The following is a 15,247-nucleotide window of genomic DNA, read 5'->3' as shown; positions in this document are numbered from 1 at the left end:
TGGCTTTCTCTTTCTAAATCCTTTCCAATGGGCTCTGTTATAATAGCATGTTGACTCAATTAAGGTACCAGTGTAGGTTATAATTAAGTTGGGAGTTTTCTCCTGGGCCAAGCCAGAGGCAGCCTTGTTGTATGAAGCGATGCAGTAAATTTAAGATGACGCTCCAGAAGTATATTCTTTTTTGTTGATGCTTTTTATAAGCGATCTGTTCTCTGCTCCCAGCCTTAAAAATAATCATGTCCCTCAGCTGATTCTGTGGCTATTTTCAAGTGTGTATGATTCTGCAGAGTGTCTGTACACTACAAAGAGCAGCAACATTACCAGCAGCTGCTGAGTCACTATGTAGCGGCTGCTGGTGGCTTGCTTCTGGCAATGGCAATAATGGTGCCTTTAAAGTTTTGCTCTGCTCAAGACCTACTTTCAAGAAGAAATTCAGGACATGTGGTCTGCGTTGAGCTCACTTGACAGAATTATTGTATGTTTTTGTGTTGATGTGGTCTGGTTATGCTTGTAAACTCTCTATGCATACATTATGGTTCATTTTGATTATCTATAACCCCAAGCACCATAAGATGGCATTGCCTTGCCTATAGGAATACTTAACCTGCAGAATGATAATTTGTATATCAATTTGTCATGGCATGTTACCTTGAATTATGAAGAAAACTTTGTTTTTCTCGCATGCCTCCGTGGAAAACTTGTTGATTAATTGGGGACCACATTTAACAACAGCAAAACTATATCAAAACATCTGCTTACAAACTCCCACACAACTCGTGCAGTATAATCCAAGTCTTCACAAACACATGCATTTTCACTAAAAACCTTACTATTTAAAACTAAGCTGAAAGTGAAATGTATCTCTGCTCTCTTCAAAGCCAGACTCCAATACTGAGGTTTTTAGTGAATAGCATGTGTTTTGGAAGCACTGAGCATACGGCTGGATAAATGAGACTTCGATTATACTGCAGTTGTATGGGAGTTTGTAAGCAGATGTTTTGATATAGTTTTGCTGTTGTTCAATGTGGTACCCAGTCAAAAGTGAATCAATATCTTGGCTGTTTTCTATGGAGACATGCAAGAAAAGCAAGGTTTTCTTCATGAATTCAAGGAAACATTGCATGACTAATTGAATTACAAATGGTAATTTTGTGGGTTAAGTATTCCTTTGAAGCTAGAGTTGATAACTGTCATAAAAATAAGTCTTTGTCATATTTAATGAAAATCTCTCAATGTCCCAAAAGTAGTACATGAGACAGATAAGAATGTTCCTTTGCCTCCTAGTAGTACATCTAATCCACCACAGCTGAACGAAAAGTGATCAGAGCCGAGGAGTCTGCAACTCAGCCGTCAATCACTGCTCGTGAATTTCAGTTCAAACTAGGCAGCGCTGATCAAATATGAATGAAGATTCTGTTACTGCATTACCTATTTCTCGCTGCATTTAGGAACATATTTCAGTGTACTGTTTAGCTGTAAAATTAGAAAGCACTGCCCACCAGCTGGACAAAATATTCTCATTTTACAGCTAAACAGTACAGTAAAATGTTTCTGAAAACATCTGAGGTGAGAAATAGACAATGCATTACCAGAATCTTGATTCATATTTGATCAGCGCTGCCTAGTTTGATAGTTTGACCGCTGACATTATTGACAGCTGTGTTAGAGACTTCCTAGATTCGGATTGGTTGTTTCTGTTCAGCTGCAATGGATTCTTGCAAGTGCCATTAGAAGCACTGTCTCATGCACGACTGTCAGAATATAATGACAGTTTCATCAAAAATCACAAAAACTTTTTACATTCATTCATTTTCCGTAACTAAACTGGTTATTATAACTTATGCTGTTGGGGGTCGCGGGGGACTGGAGCCTATCCCAGCTGACAAACCCCCACCCTGGGATCAAACGAGGAACCCTCTTGCTGTGAGGCAACAATGCTAACCACTGCTCCAACGTGCCGCAAAAGAAAAAAACCTTTTACAAATGTTACCAATTTCAGCTTTTTATAAGGTAAAGGTTTCTTTTAGCAGAACCATGAAACTTCTGTTTGGGCTTTGAATATTATTGTATGAAACACATTTAAGCATATAATAGAGGCAAACTCATACAGCTACTTGAAACTGTTAAAAAGTATTTTACCATGATTTATTGAAGAATTGTTCTGTTTCTTTCCCTTTAGCTCATGTAGACCCATGTAATCAAGGCACTTCCCAAATTAAATCATGCATGATGCACTGTGTTATGCAATATGGAGAGGAGGGCCTTTGGCACTCAAATTAAGTCGGAAATGTATTGCATAAGCCACATTTGCCATTTCTACATTTTGGCAGGTCTAATGTCACCCTTAAGGTTTTTAATGTTGTGTGTAAGAGGTAGAGTTCCCTCCTGATGAGCTGAAAACTGCACCATCCATCACTCCAAGGTCAGGAACCATAAAAAAGGGATAGAAGTTGTTCTCCCAGGAGTGTATCACTAAAAAGCTAAGGTCATCGAGGTGCTGAGCCAGAACGACCACTCATTGGCTTTGGAACATATGGTCAGTGCATGCGTGTCAGCATATTCCCTAAGTTTAAAACTGTAAATGAGGAAAACAGTCAATGTCAGCTTTTATTATGATTCAACATTGTAGCCTAGCGTAGTCTTTTCATCATATCAGTTTATTGGCCTGTGAGTATTTCCTTACACTTTATGCACTTATTGACATTTTCCTCAGGATTAATGGCTCCATTTTGTAGCCACTTTAGCAAAAGGGGCATTAGTGTGACTAGTAACTAGAGGTCTAATGATTTTTTTTACTGTATGGTAAAATGAGCTGGCTTTATAATTAGTGTTTTCTGGTAAACTGACCTCACTGTTTCATAGATCTCAAATTCCACTTTGTATCAGTAATATTAGTTTAGAGATTATATGTCAATATGATATTGGTTTATCTAAAAATAGGTAAAGGTTACGGATAACATCCTAAGATTCATTGAAGTGTCTTACTGTACTTACAGTCTATTTATCATTCTGTGACCTTTGCTCCAGAGGTGACTAGTGTCAGAATGACTACTTTCATGATGAATGGTAATCCTATAAAAGGCCCTTGTGAGCAGGTCCAATACTCGCTGTTATTGCCTCACAGATCAATGTTTATTTTGGTCATTCAAGGCCTGGGGAGCTTAACTCAGTTTTTTCAAACTCAAGCTATCCCATTGATGAAATTCCATTGTCGTCCATGTCTAGTTACACCACATAGCTTACAGTAGGGTGCCTGTCTGTCTGCCATGCAAAGTCATGTTTCATCCTGCCTTTCTTTTGAACAATTGGGTCACACCATTTTTTCTAAAAAGTGATGACATTAGAGTTGATTGAATCTAAAGACTGATATCAGATTAAGTGTGTGAGTGATAACTGTTAATAGAAGCAGCATTTTAATCACAGTCTAGCGCTCATCCCTGTTATTTACTTTGTTTGAAGTCAGCCATTAAATGTTCTTTCAAACTAAAGCTTTCTCTTTGTTTCTCTGCAGATGAGTCTCTGTCGGACTCCACGCTCCACCCCATGGGATTTCTTGGACATGGTCCAAGTTCAACAGGGTACAAACCATCAGCCTTACCAGCGTCACATTATACTGCCTTTGAGAGCCCAGACTCACCTGGTGCCCTGCCATCCATTTCTGAACCAAACCATGATGTTAGGACTGCTGGCTTCACGCATTACCAGTGGGGACATGTTGCTTCTGAAAACTCCAAATCCTTCACAGCAAGTGACCTCCTTGCAGATGAACCACAGCCTCTTTCCACTCCATCATTAAGCCCTTCAGAACCTGTATTGAGGTCTGGTGCACAATTAGAGGCACCAGCTAAACTTTCCACGGACTGGAAGCAGGCCAGGACCAAGTCTGTTAAGCAGTCTTCCTCTCTCCCTCCAACTCCTACAAGATCCCAGCTGCAGCCTCAGTCAAATATATCCACAGCATCATTAAGCCCCTCTGCGTTTACAAGGTCAACAACACCTCAGCACCTTTCTGAGCAGAAAGCAACTTTCAACAAGCAGCACGATAGTGCGTCCAATCAAACAGTGGCAATCATGACCTTACCACCCTCTCAGCCTCTCGAGCCCCCTAACCTGGCTTTCACTGACTCTGCGGCAGATGAATCTTATGGTACGATCCTGGATGTGAACCAGCTATCTCCCAGCAGTGCCCCCTTGGAGGAGAGCAAACCAGCACGTGACATTAACATGCTCCCCAACCCAGAAGAGCTTCTGGCCCCTGGCTACAATGTGCCTTTCATCGCCCCTCACCCTACATCACCTTCATCTGAACCCACTGACATCTCTTTAGAGGACTTCTACCCCACCAACACCATGGAAGTGGACTGGGGGTCTGGGGACTACTTGGAGACAATGTCATTCTTAAATGCAGATGGAGAGGACTACTCTCTGGTCACCAAGGTGCCCTCTGACTCATATGAGCTGGAAGACTATACAGAAAGCTATGACACATCCTTCCCTTCCAGAGTAGGCATATCACCTTCATCCTCGCATCCTCTTTATGTCTCACCTTCTCCCAGCCTCACAACAGCATACGGCACCGTTGTCCCACTTAAATCTATTTATCCTTCCTCTTTGTCCTCTACAATTCACTACACACTGGACCCTACTCCCTCAGCTAACAGTGAGATACCCGACACATCAGACATCGATTGGCCCGATGCTTTCACAATCCAACCGACGGATGTCCTCTTACCTGACATGAACAGCTTGGAGTATTACACCACTCAGTTGACCAGGGATAACAACAATTCAGACACTGGAGCTGAGCAGAGGGGGAACATTACTGTGGTGTCCATCAGTACTACAGACATCGCACCCACAAGCAGCTTCACCAATGATACCAAACTGACTGAGGAAGAGTCCTCCAGTGATCTGTCAGGGTTTGAGCCTCAAGATGAACCAACCTCGGTAGCAACCACAGAGGAGAGTCCTCAGCTCGTCAATGCCTCTGAGCCTTTTTTGGATCCTTCCATCGTCCCAACCCACTTTTATGATCCCTCTTCTTCTGTCTGGAGTAGTCAGGTGTCCACCACAGATTGGCCTGCACACACTCTAACTGGCGGCCTGGACAGCACTGTATTAACAGAGGCTATGCTACCCAGTGCCACGCCTTTACTGCCAGACGATGTAGTGTCTTCCTCTTCTCTGACAGATGTCCACTGGTTTGTTACAGAGTCATTCCCATCAAGTACCATACACACCACTCCTGTCTTAACTGCAACCACCGCCTTCTCCCCTGTTCCCACTGAAACTGCTGCCAACACCACGGCTGGTACGACAGAATTAACTCCCCAAGACTCCACTTTTACAGCTGAACACACTCACAATATCACTTTAGTTTCAACTGAACCATCATCTAATGTCACTTTGGTCCCTCCGGTCGTGTTGGGTGATCAGGGGGTGACTGAGGATGGAGTTGACATCCCAGCCACAATGACCTTGATCCCATCTAGCAGTGAAGCTAATACAGTCTCCGCTGTACCCACAGCTACAGCTGCCACCACTACTTCTCATCAAGCCACAACTAGAGCTACTGCCACCACAGAGGCCTCAACTAGTGTCAACATAATCCCTACCACCAGCGGAAAGACTACAACTACAGCACCACCATCAAAACAGTACCTCTGCAACCTTGAGAGGCCTGCTTATTTAGTAAAAATTGGTACATTTGACATTTGATCATGCTTTGTGTTTTATTATAAATATTTTTAATGTAATCCAGATGTATGATGAATGCAATTATGACTGAAAACTACAATTTGAATTTGGAATATATGAGAATTATAATGGAATAAGCTATAATACAATGCATATGCTTCCATCTGAAGGTTTTCCTTCCGGGGCCACCATTGGATATGCCAAATCTCAAGTGAGAGACATACTGAAAGCCGAATTCAACAAGTCTGTGGAGCTGCAGGTAAATATCTCAACAGGGGTTCAGAATATCTGTTAAAGTCCAGGTAAAGCAAAAGTAAATATGTGTTATGCATGTGTCGTGGCACAGAAAAATACGTCACTAAACACCCAGCCAAATGTGAATAAATAAAAATATCGCCAAGCATATAAAATTAGGTTTCAAAATCATGACATAACAAGCAGTATTCTCTGCTCTGAAAAACTGACATGCTCCTTCAGCACGTCCACTGAAGGAAGTTGAAACTCTCAGACTCTCGTTAGCAGCTAACCTTAGGACAAAGCACACATCCACAGCACTGAGCAGTAACTGCTGGGCCTGGTAACCGATTTGGACTAAACAGCTGAAAAGTACATTAGGGAGCGATAACACCAAGATGAAACGCTAGAAACGCAACGCCAGTAAAACCATTGTTTTCCTATGATACGGCGAGTCTGACCGGTGTTCAAGCATCTTTTTAGATGGGCATTTTTCCGGCGTCTTTTTAGACGCGCGTTTTTGTAGATGCTTCTTTTTAGACGCGCGTTTTTAGATGTGCGTCGATGCTGAAAAGTTCAAATATTTTCAACTTTTTGGGTGTCAGACGCCAGTAGCTAGCGCGCATTGAATAAGCGTTTAAGCGTCTTTGAAGCGTCTATGTGTCTAGCGTCTCATTTCTGTGTGATCACCCCCTTAGTGACGGCTAATTTGCTTGTGTTTATGTGATTCTGGCATTTAATAGAGTTGTTTAGTCATGTAATAATTGAGCTGAAAGAGCTAAGAAAGTGTGTTGAAGGTAGCAAACACACAGGGGATGAACAAGACGACACTCATGCGCTCATTCGTTTTTTTGTAGTGGGGGAGTGGTCATGATAAGGATGTCTCCGATGCGTAATCAAGCCATGATTTCAGGCCAGCCCAAAAAATCCTGGACCCAAAAACAGTGAGAAACTGTTTAACAGGTTAACTCCACAATGTAGTATATGTAGTTCCCAGTCTTTTCAGATGTTTTTAGCAAGTATTTTTGAACATTAATTTTAAGGTAATATTATGCCTTCTTTTGGCAATTAAGTAGGACATGCAACAGCAGCATAGGCACATTATGATGTAAAGGAAATGCTATTAGCATATAAAGTCATTCTTGGGTGGTTGGACTGTAGTATAATGGCCCTGTGTATGTGGGTTTTGTGTGTGTGTGTGTGTGTGTGTGTGTGTGTGTGCGCATGCGTATATATGTACTATATTTGTGTAAGTGTGTGTACATTACAGTGCAGATGAACCATAAAGGCCAGACTGCTTCCTGAGTATTTTATCAGCAGTTCTGTGATAAACAAACCACAAGAGTAATCATATCAAGATCATCAAGACCACAATGCCCTCATAAGACATCAGCTGCTTATTTAACACAGCTTATTTAACTGAATAAATGACTCTAATGAGTGAATGGTCTATGTTATATATCCCTGCTTTGTCTAAAGGTTGTGGACCCCCCACCAAAGTTTGTGTTTCGGGTGGTGTCTGGTCCTGTTGTGTACACAGCCATATCTGTCATCAATGCTCTGCGGAGGTCTGGGCGCCGCTTCCTGTCTGTGTCTCCCAACTGGACAACACCAGACAATAAATATCAAGTCCACACAGGTAAATGACGTTTCGACAAGCTGCCTTGTTGTCAGCATTTAAATTGTTTGTGCTAACACTCTTCTTGTATTCACTCTGCGCAGTGCTGCAGTTTGTTCCCAGTCACATAGATGTGCGGTACTGCAACTTCAGTGAGAGCATTGAGAAAGGTTTGACCATGGCCTTTGCGGAAGTGCGTCGGCGCTCAAAGGAGTCAACCAACTTCACAGTGCATGTGAGTGTAACAAAAAGGCAGGGAAGCATGAGTACTTGCATTTCAACTGAGATGTTTTCATTAGGATTTTCAATGTGGTTTCACACCTCAATACTGAATGACCCAGTGAGGATATCTTGAGCCTTCTGAATAATTTCCCATGTCCTCCACAGCTGCTTACCTTCAGCAAAAGCTATAGCTTAACCAAACATATCGCATTATTCTGAAAAAGGAAGGAGTTTTTTTTTTTTTGTCACACAAAGAAAGTTTAAAAATGATTTTTGCACTATGTGTGCAAGATATTTTGCATATTTGCTGACTGAGCTGACCTCAGCTGCCTCCAGTCACTTCACCAGTGGATAACTATGATTGCTGCAGTGTAGGCTGAATTTGTTTGAGATATTGCTGTTATATTCAATCAAAATAGTTAAGGCTTTTGAATTTCAGTAATTAAAAAGATGGCAGAAGTGGTTGCCTTGGGAGTCGGAGAGAGCTAGTTCACTGTTCACTGTAAAACTTAAATGACTAGTTTGGTTTTAGTTTGATCCATTTTCCGTAATTGATATGGTCTGGGTGGCGATATCAGCATGGTAAGCATAGTAGCCCAGACATCACTCTCTCCATCTTTAACATCCAGTTCTTACTGTTGGATCTCATCCTGATAAGGTGCCCTTACCTTAAGGTGCCTTACTACCACCATTTAATGATGACATACTTAGAAGGAAACGCGTGTTTAAATGGCATATGAACAACATTACCAGGTACAAACACACATAGACAAACTCACTCAAGACTCTCGCTCACCAAACTATGGTTTTATGGTCAACTAGTCCATCTTATTTGACGTGTTTACCACTAAAGCGTTGGTTATACCACATGAGGAGGAGATCCTCAAATCCTTTGTCACACAACCTGTCCCTCCCCAAAGTCAGCACAGGTTGAAGAGCTTCTCCACATGTGCACTAGGCAGCGTTGCTGTTGTCGGCACATTTGATAGTTTTTACTATAAATCCATTATGCAGATAATTTAAGTTCTTATGTAACGCAAGTGATGACATAATTGTTTGATAAGCACTGTTATGTGATTACTGAATTAAGGAACAGAAGCATTACCCCCAACACGGGGTATGACCATAGGTGAAGGTTCAGTATTTAAAGACAGACAGAAATCAGCTCTTTCCTTACTATGACTGCCACTGTGACACCACAGCAGTCCTCCTTTCACCCTCATTCTCCATCTTACTATCATTCATGAACAAGACCCCGGGACACTCACTTGGATACTTGTATTTGAAGGGGTTCATGCTCTAGTTGTCGAGCATTAAAGAAGCTTACTGTTTGTTAATAAAGAGCTTATTTGGCTATGTGGTTAGTTGGCTTCAGTAGAGTTTTGTGTAATCCTATTACAGTACACTGATGCCTGTATTATCGTCTCTTAGTTGGAATAAATGTAAGGATTAAATCAAGCATTTCTTTTTTTTTTTTTTTTTTTTGCAGCATGGAAATGTTTTATGAACAGCTAGCAAACTGTGCCCCTGGCCACACCATCTCAATTTTCTGTTCTACTTTCCAATCACAGAAGCCAGTGATTTTCAGATTGGGAATTTTATTGTAACTCTTTAAGAGACAAACAAGCCTTCCCAGAAACTCCATCAATAGCAGAATGGAAAATGTTTTGTACAGTGCGTTGCATAATCGTCCATCAGCTAAACAGTGTGTCTCTGTTTAATTCTGTTTTAGATTGTAAACATCACCATGGCTGCTCCTAAATATCAGGATCAGCGGCTGGTGAGGCAGCCAGTGGACATCACCTTCACTGTGCGTAGTTCAAGGGGCTATCTGATGGGGTCAGAGGTCAGCAATGCTCTGATGAAGCTCACAATGGTGGAATTCAGCTATTACATGGGCTTTCCTGTGCTGCAGATTGCTGAGCGTGAGTACCACAAGGTTTTTCTCCATATTTTAGCTATGTCCACATCCTCATATGTCACCTTGACTGTTACAGCTGGTGCTTTCTGAGTGTTTTTTGATTCTTATCACCAACCATGACCTTAAGTTAAACCTTACTTTGCTAAAACATCATCTTGTACTTTTTCCAACAGCTTTCCATTATCCAGAGTTGAACACCAGCCAGTTGCTTCGCTCCTCCTGGGTTAGAACAGGTATCATGGTTTCAGTTCTTGGCATGGTGAAAAACTGCTAAAGCTACTTAAATTTGAGACCCTTTGTACTGATACTCTGAATGTTTTTTTATGTTCTCTGTGTACAGTGCTCCTGGGAGTCTTGGACAAGAAAGTGGGTGAGAGGACCTTCCAAGCCAACATGGAGCGCCGGGTGGCCATGTTGTTCGGAGAGGCTACAGGATTAATGAGACGTGTTAAGAGAGCCACCCTTGTAGGCAACAGCAGTGTTCAGGTACTGTATCCATGTATAGATTTATTCAGTACAATACTCAGTGGGTGTATAACAGCCTTGGAAGAAAATAATATATACAGTGCAAAATCTACCAAGGCTCAGTAGAAATTTAAATACTGTGGACACATTTCACTTAAGTTTTTTTTTTTTTGGACGGGGAAGGCAACCAGGGAAGATAATTTCTCTTGTATGAAATAGAAATTTGCAGAATTTGTTGCCTTAAAGGTAAAGTAAGCATACGTAGTAGGTTACTGTTTGTAAACACACTCACCAGTGGAAGTAAGAAAGTGAAAGCCAACCCCAGAATCATTTTTGTTTTGAAATAAGCTTTGTCCACATACTGTAAGTCATTACAGTCAGTCAGTACAGTATGGTTCAATTCAGTCCGGTATGCTTTTTTCAGTTTCCACTGTGACAAGTTGTGGATGGTACCAATGAAACCGCTCCGTACCGTCCCCATTTTTGGTCACCCCTCTATTGGGGTACCTAGCACACAGATCTGGTACTAAAAGGTGGAGCTGTGAACACTACAGTCCAACAATTGGTCAATAGCGGATGGTCACTCTGCTCCGGGCTGAGTTGTGGCTGGTTTTGAGGCCTCTTGTGGCAGCTGTAGTCTGAGAAAAAATAACTTAATTCACTGGGCCGACTGATAAGGAGAAAACACAGTGAGTGCTGGAAGGAGCAGTGAGCGTCAACTACCCTGGCCACATTTGAGAGTACTGTTTGTACTGGAAGGGTTACTTTTGGTTCCAAAGGTACGATGCCGAAATTGTTAGATGGAAACAGCTCTGTTGAGTTTCACCTTGTTATATTTACGTCTTTTCGGCACCGTGTCTGTGATTTTTGTATTTTCTTCTTGGATGTGCTGCGTATGGTCTGACACCTGGTGGCTACGTTTTTATAAAATCCTGACCTCACCTTATAAAATCCTGTGAGGGTACACGCCCAGAAACGTCCCAACCACAGCAAAATAATAAGAAAATACAGGCAGAGGGAAGGGTCTCTGCAGATAAATACAATTTTTGCTTGTTTCAAAAGAAATAAAGATTGGAAACTTGTGTTTTTCTGGAAAATATACAGTAGAATTACTAGTTTAAGTTGTTGTTCATTGCACAACAAAACTTTCAAAACTCTTTAACAGGAAGTTTGTTAATGGATTACTCACTAAGTCTTGGAAAAGCTTCCTTCCTCGTGCCATTTATATCATTATTTCCTGATGCAAGCGCTCTCCAGCTACCTTGCCTGAGCACTGAGGGCTCATTATGTGAGTGTTGCAGTGTTTGCAACCACTGAAAGCCTGAAAGCCTACTGCTTTACTAATCAGGCACTAGCTTTTGTGGGTTCACTCCGCACCTGCTCTGCTCATCTCTAAGGGGACAGGATAGGGCTCTGTCTCCATGGCAACAGCATCTCATTCAGCCCAGGGGCAAGCCACTCAAAGACCACAACCTCACAAGTCCTTGTTCGTTCTCCTCTCCCTCATTTCTCCGGTCCTGTTACTTGATGGCTCCTGTGCGCCACAGAGCTGCTAAGAGCGGATCAATTATTAATTGTTTCTCTTTCTCCATCTGTATCCTGCAGTTGGCATGATTAAGAGTGTGTCTCTGCTGTTGAGAGGGGAGGCATTATGGAGGGAGAGCTACAGAGGCAGGAACAGGGAGAGCCAAACACTCAGATAAAAGAGACTTGTTATGGGAGACGAGCGATGCATATTTGATCTGACCTCATGAAGTCTGAGCACATGTGGTGGTCTTTAAACAGGGGGGCTGTCAGAGTGATCACTATCATCCTTGGCTGAGTAGCAGCCTCACTCTTTCTGACCTTTCTGCCTCCTGCATCACTGTCTCCATAAAACCCGCACAGTAATTTATGAAGACAGAGAACCACATTGGTGGTGAACCCTTAGCGTCTCTGTGCTAAGATTAGATCTCTAATTTTAGTCTGTGGCATCCTTTCTATCCTCTAAAATGATATTTTTCACAGCCGCAAACATAAATATGTGTTATCCATAGAAGCCTTATTATGTGTTTGTGTTTCTTTCAGCGTTGTTTTTACATTTCAAAGACACTCATGATCATTGAGTGTCTGTTGGATTTAATGAGAGTGAGGTGACTCAGGCTGAGCGTCTGAACTTCAGAAGAATCCTTTGTCTCGCTCTCTTGCACACACACACACACACACACATATTTCAAACAGATGCTCTAGACTGTCATGACAGAATCAGTGTGGTGTTGTCACCTATGAGACTACTTTATGAGTCTGCCTAGACAGATAAAAGAGGAGGTTGAATCGGGGTCGTGCAATAACACACACATTCACGCTGCCGTCTTTCCACTCTAATAACCATGCATGGACTGGATTAGACCCTGGATGAGAGAGCCTGCCCAGCCGTTTTTCTGTGTCAGCCCAGGCATGACCTGTGCTTTACTCTTTCCAGTAATGCAGACAGCAGACTGTGCTGTGCCTGAGGGCACCCAGAGGGAGACTGCACTCACACACACACACACACAGACAGACATATTAGACAACATGGAGAAATATTTAAACAATGAAACAGAACGTGAGCTGATATATCATGAGTGTGCTATTTCTATATATATTTTTGTGTGTGAAAATATGTCTCATGTAAAAGTACTTGCAGCAATGACAAGTACAGCTACACAGATGTCATGTTAAGTTAAAGTGGTGTACAATACATACAAATATATATTGTATGAAAATATTTGTTATGTAATTCCTTTGCCTGAAGACTTTTAGTGAATGTGCACTGCTTTTACAAAATAAGCGACAGATCAGAGAGAGAATCTTTGAATATGTAGTTTCCCAGGCATGTTTTATCTGAGGATTGCAAGTTTCAATACAGCATGGTGCCTGAACTTTGGTTTCCACAGTCACAAAAACTCCAATATGATTAATGTTACACAGTGCCATAAAAAGTGAGGCACCACACTCTCCATTAAAAAGTCATTTTTATTTTTGAAATTGTGACACTTTGCTCATTAGGGCCTTCGTCAGACATTCCATTTTTAATGTGGAGAGTGCAGCGCCTCATCTTCTGTGGACCCTGTGTTCATTTTTGGAAGCACTTTTTCCAGTTGCTTGAGCACTGTCTATTAGGCCGCATATGATGCAGAGGGAAAATATTTACACATTATGACAACAGCAAAATTAAAACACGTTGTGCACCTAATGGTCATTTTAATGGACTTGAATTGAAGTTCACACTAGTCTGCACCTCAGTGTTTGTGTGTTCTGTTATTAATTTTGGCAGCTATTTTAGATTTAGTCTCAGTGTGTACACAAAAATGCTTTTAGCTGTAGTGACATATTATTAATTATTTTATCATTCATAGTTTAAGTCTAGTTTTAGTCCACAACAACACAAAATGTTTTAGTTGACAAAAATCATTACATTTCAGTCAATGTTTAGTCATTTAGTCACAATGGTTTTTCTCTTGAATTCAATTAAGCCAAAACAGGTATCGGGAATTGCAATCAAGATGACAGGTTGTATCGATTATCCACAGTCAGACACACATTGCTTACTGCCGATTTACAACTCACAGCTCACACGAATGGCTGACGCTGACATGAGTATTTTACAGGCTAGTAATGCATCCTGGCACTGACTATTTACTGGCATTTACCAACCTGTCGGCCCCCTGATCACATACCGCTCATAAGCCATTAGAAAATAATTGCACAGCTGTTCTTGGCTTCCTGGTTTAAAGCATCTTATAGATACGTTTCATAAAATAATTTATCATTCTGTTCTCATTTCCTCTTATTTTTGAATGACTGATAGCTCGCCACTAGCATTTTAGTCCCATCTTGTCTCATCAATGAAACAAAACATACAATTCTTCACGGTTTTTATGGTCAAAGATCTATTTTTAACTCGTCAGCGTCTCGTTTCGGTCATGGAAAAAAGTTGTTGACGAACATTTTATGAAGTTCACGCTGGTGTGTTCTCAAAGTTGGATACAAATGAAATGGAGACAAACACAGAAGGAACAGTTGTCTCATTGTAAAAGTTCATCAATAGATATATAAAGTCTGCTAACAACATGATTGCTAAAAACCACCAAACTGAGGAACCCAAGCCCGGGTCCCTGAGCAGTGCTAATGAGTAATAAGGTTTATTGAGTGTCCGTCAGTGTTTTTCCTACATCTGGACAAGTTTATGTTTGGAAAAAGACATAAGATGCCATGAGGTCTGCCAGCTGTTTAAAAGAGTGGTGGACAGCAGTGGCAGCCATCTTGTAGTAGTCAGTAGCCCCAATGACTGCTTTGTGTAATTATATAATAGCCAAGGTATAAAGGAGCCTTTCCACATACAGGACAATGTGTCCTGAAAGGATTTTTTTTTCCACATTAATCCAACAGACTTAATTCCTTCAAACGTCATGCTGAACCAAGTGAGTTTTCTTAGAGTCTGGGAAGGAGTTGAAATCTCCCATGACCTCACCTACTGCCAGATCCTCCTGAAGTATTATGGGAAACAGATTCCTGTCTCTGTTATCACTTTCATCACTCATTCCTACTCCAGTAGCTCAATACAAACAACTCAGGACTTGGATTATGGTATTCAGAGATGGATTAAAGTTGCTCTGATGTCAAATGGTGGTCTTACATTTTATTAGATATCAGATATTTGTTCAAAAGCCTGTTAATTTATTAATGTTTATTTTGTATATGAGCATTTGTACTTCTGGCTGACTCTCAGCTCATCTGGACAAACGACAAACTGCATCTCTCTGCTTTTTCCCCTTCAAGGTTGTAAGTGCAACCCGGCTGGTGGGTGCAGACCATCCCTTGGAGGTAGTTTATTTTGTGGAGGGTCCCAATGGTCAGAGGATGCCTGCAGCTCAAACAGCCAACATACTCAACAGCCTGGACGTTCAAAGGGCTGCCATTGTTTTAGGATATCGTGTCCAAGGCGTTTTGGCACAGCGTGAGTACCTCTTGCATAGCAGATAACAGACGTTCAAGGGCAGCAGAGTGATGTAGTGATAAATAAGATAGCCTTTGAAATGGACAAAGTAAATTAAAGCTCCCACATCTGC

At 41.5% G+C, this 15,247-nt stretch overlaps 1 protein-coding gene across 6 annotated transcripts in view; it reads left to right on the top strand.

Annotated features, from left to right (window-relative positions):
- The window catches only part of si:ch211-1e14.1 (UPF0606 protein KIAA1549), a 48,144-nt gene that overhangs the window by 15,303 nt on the left and 17,594 nt on the right, over positions 1-15,247 (top strand). For 5 of the 6 annotated variants that reach the window (XM_049574770.1, XM_049574768.1, XM_049574767.1 and 2 more), the window contains exons 3-10: positions 3,512-5,701; positions 5,868-5,956; positions 7,411-7,570; positions 7,654-7,784; positions 9,504-9,696; positions 9,866-9,925; positions 10,033-10,178; positions 14,958-15,135. In XM_049574770.1, the coding sequence (XP_049430727.1) occupies positions 3,512-5,701; positions 5,868-5,956; positions 7,411-7,570; positions 7,654-7,784; positions 9,504-9,696; positions 9,866-9,925; positions 10,033-10,178; positions 14,958-15,135 (3,147 nt within the window). Of the gene's footprint in view, positions 1-3,511; positions 5,702-5,867; positions 5,957-7,410; positions 7,571-7,653; positions 7,785-9,503; positions 9,697-9,865; positions 9,926-10,032; positions 10,179-14,957; positions 15,136-15,247 lie in introns of those variants that run through there. The other variant, XM_049574771.1, reaches the window with a different exon arrangement.

Source organism: Epinephelus fuscoguttatus, linkage group LG4 (genome assembly GCF_011397635.1).
Source record: "Epinephelus fuscoguttatus linkage group LG4, E.fuscoguttatus.final_Chr_v1".
In the NCBI taxonomy this organism is placed as follows: Eukaryota; Metazoa; Chordata; class Actinopteri; order Perciformes; family Serranidae; genus Epinephelus; species Epinephelus fuscoguttatus.
Note: the sequence above shows the minus strand (reverse complement) of the source record. Positions and strands in the feature narration are given on the sequence as shown.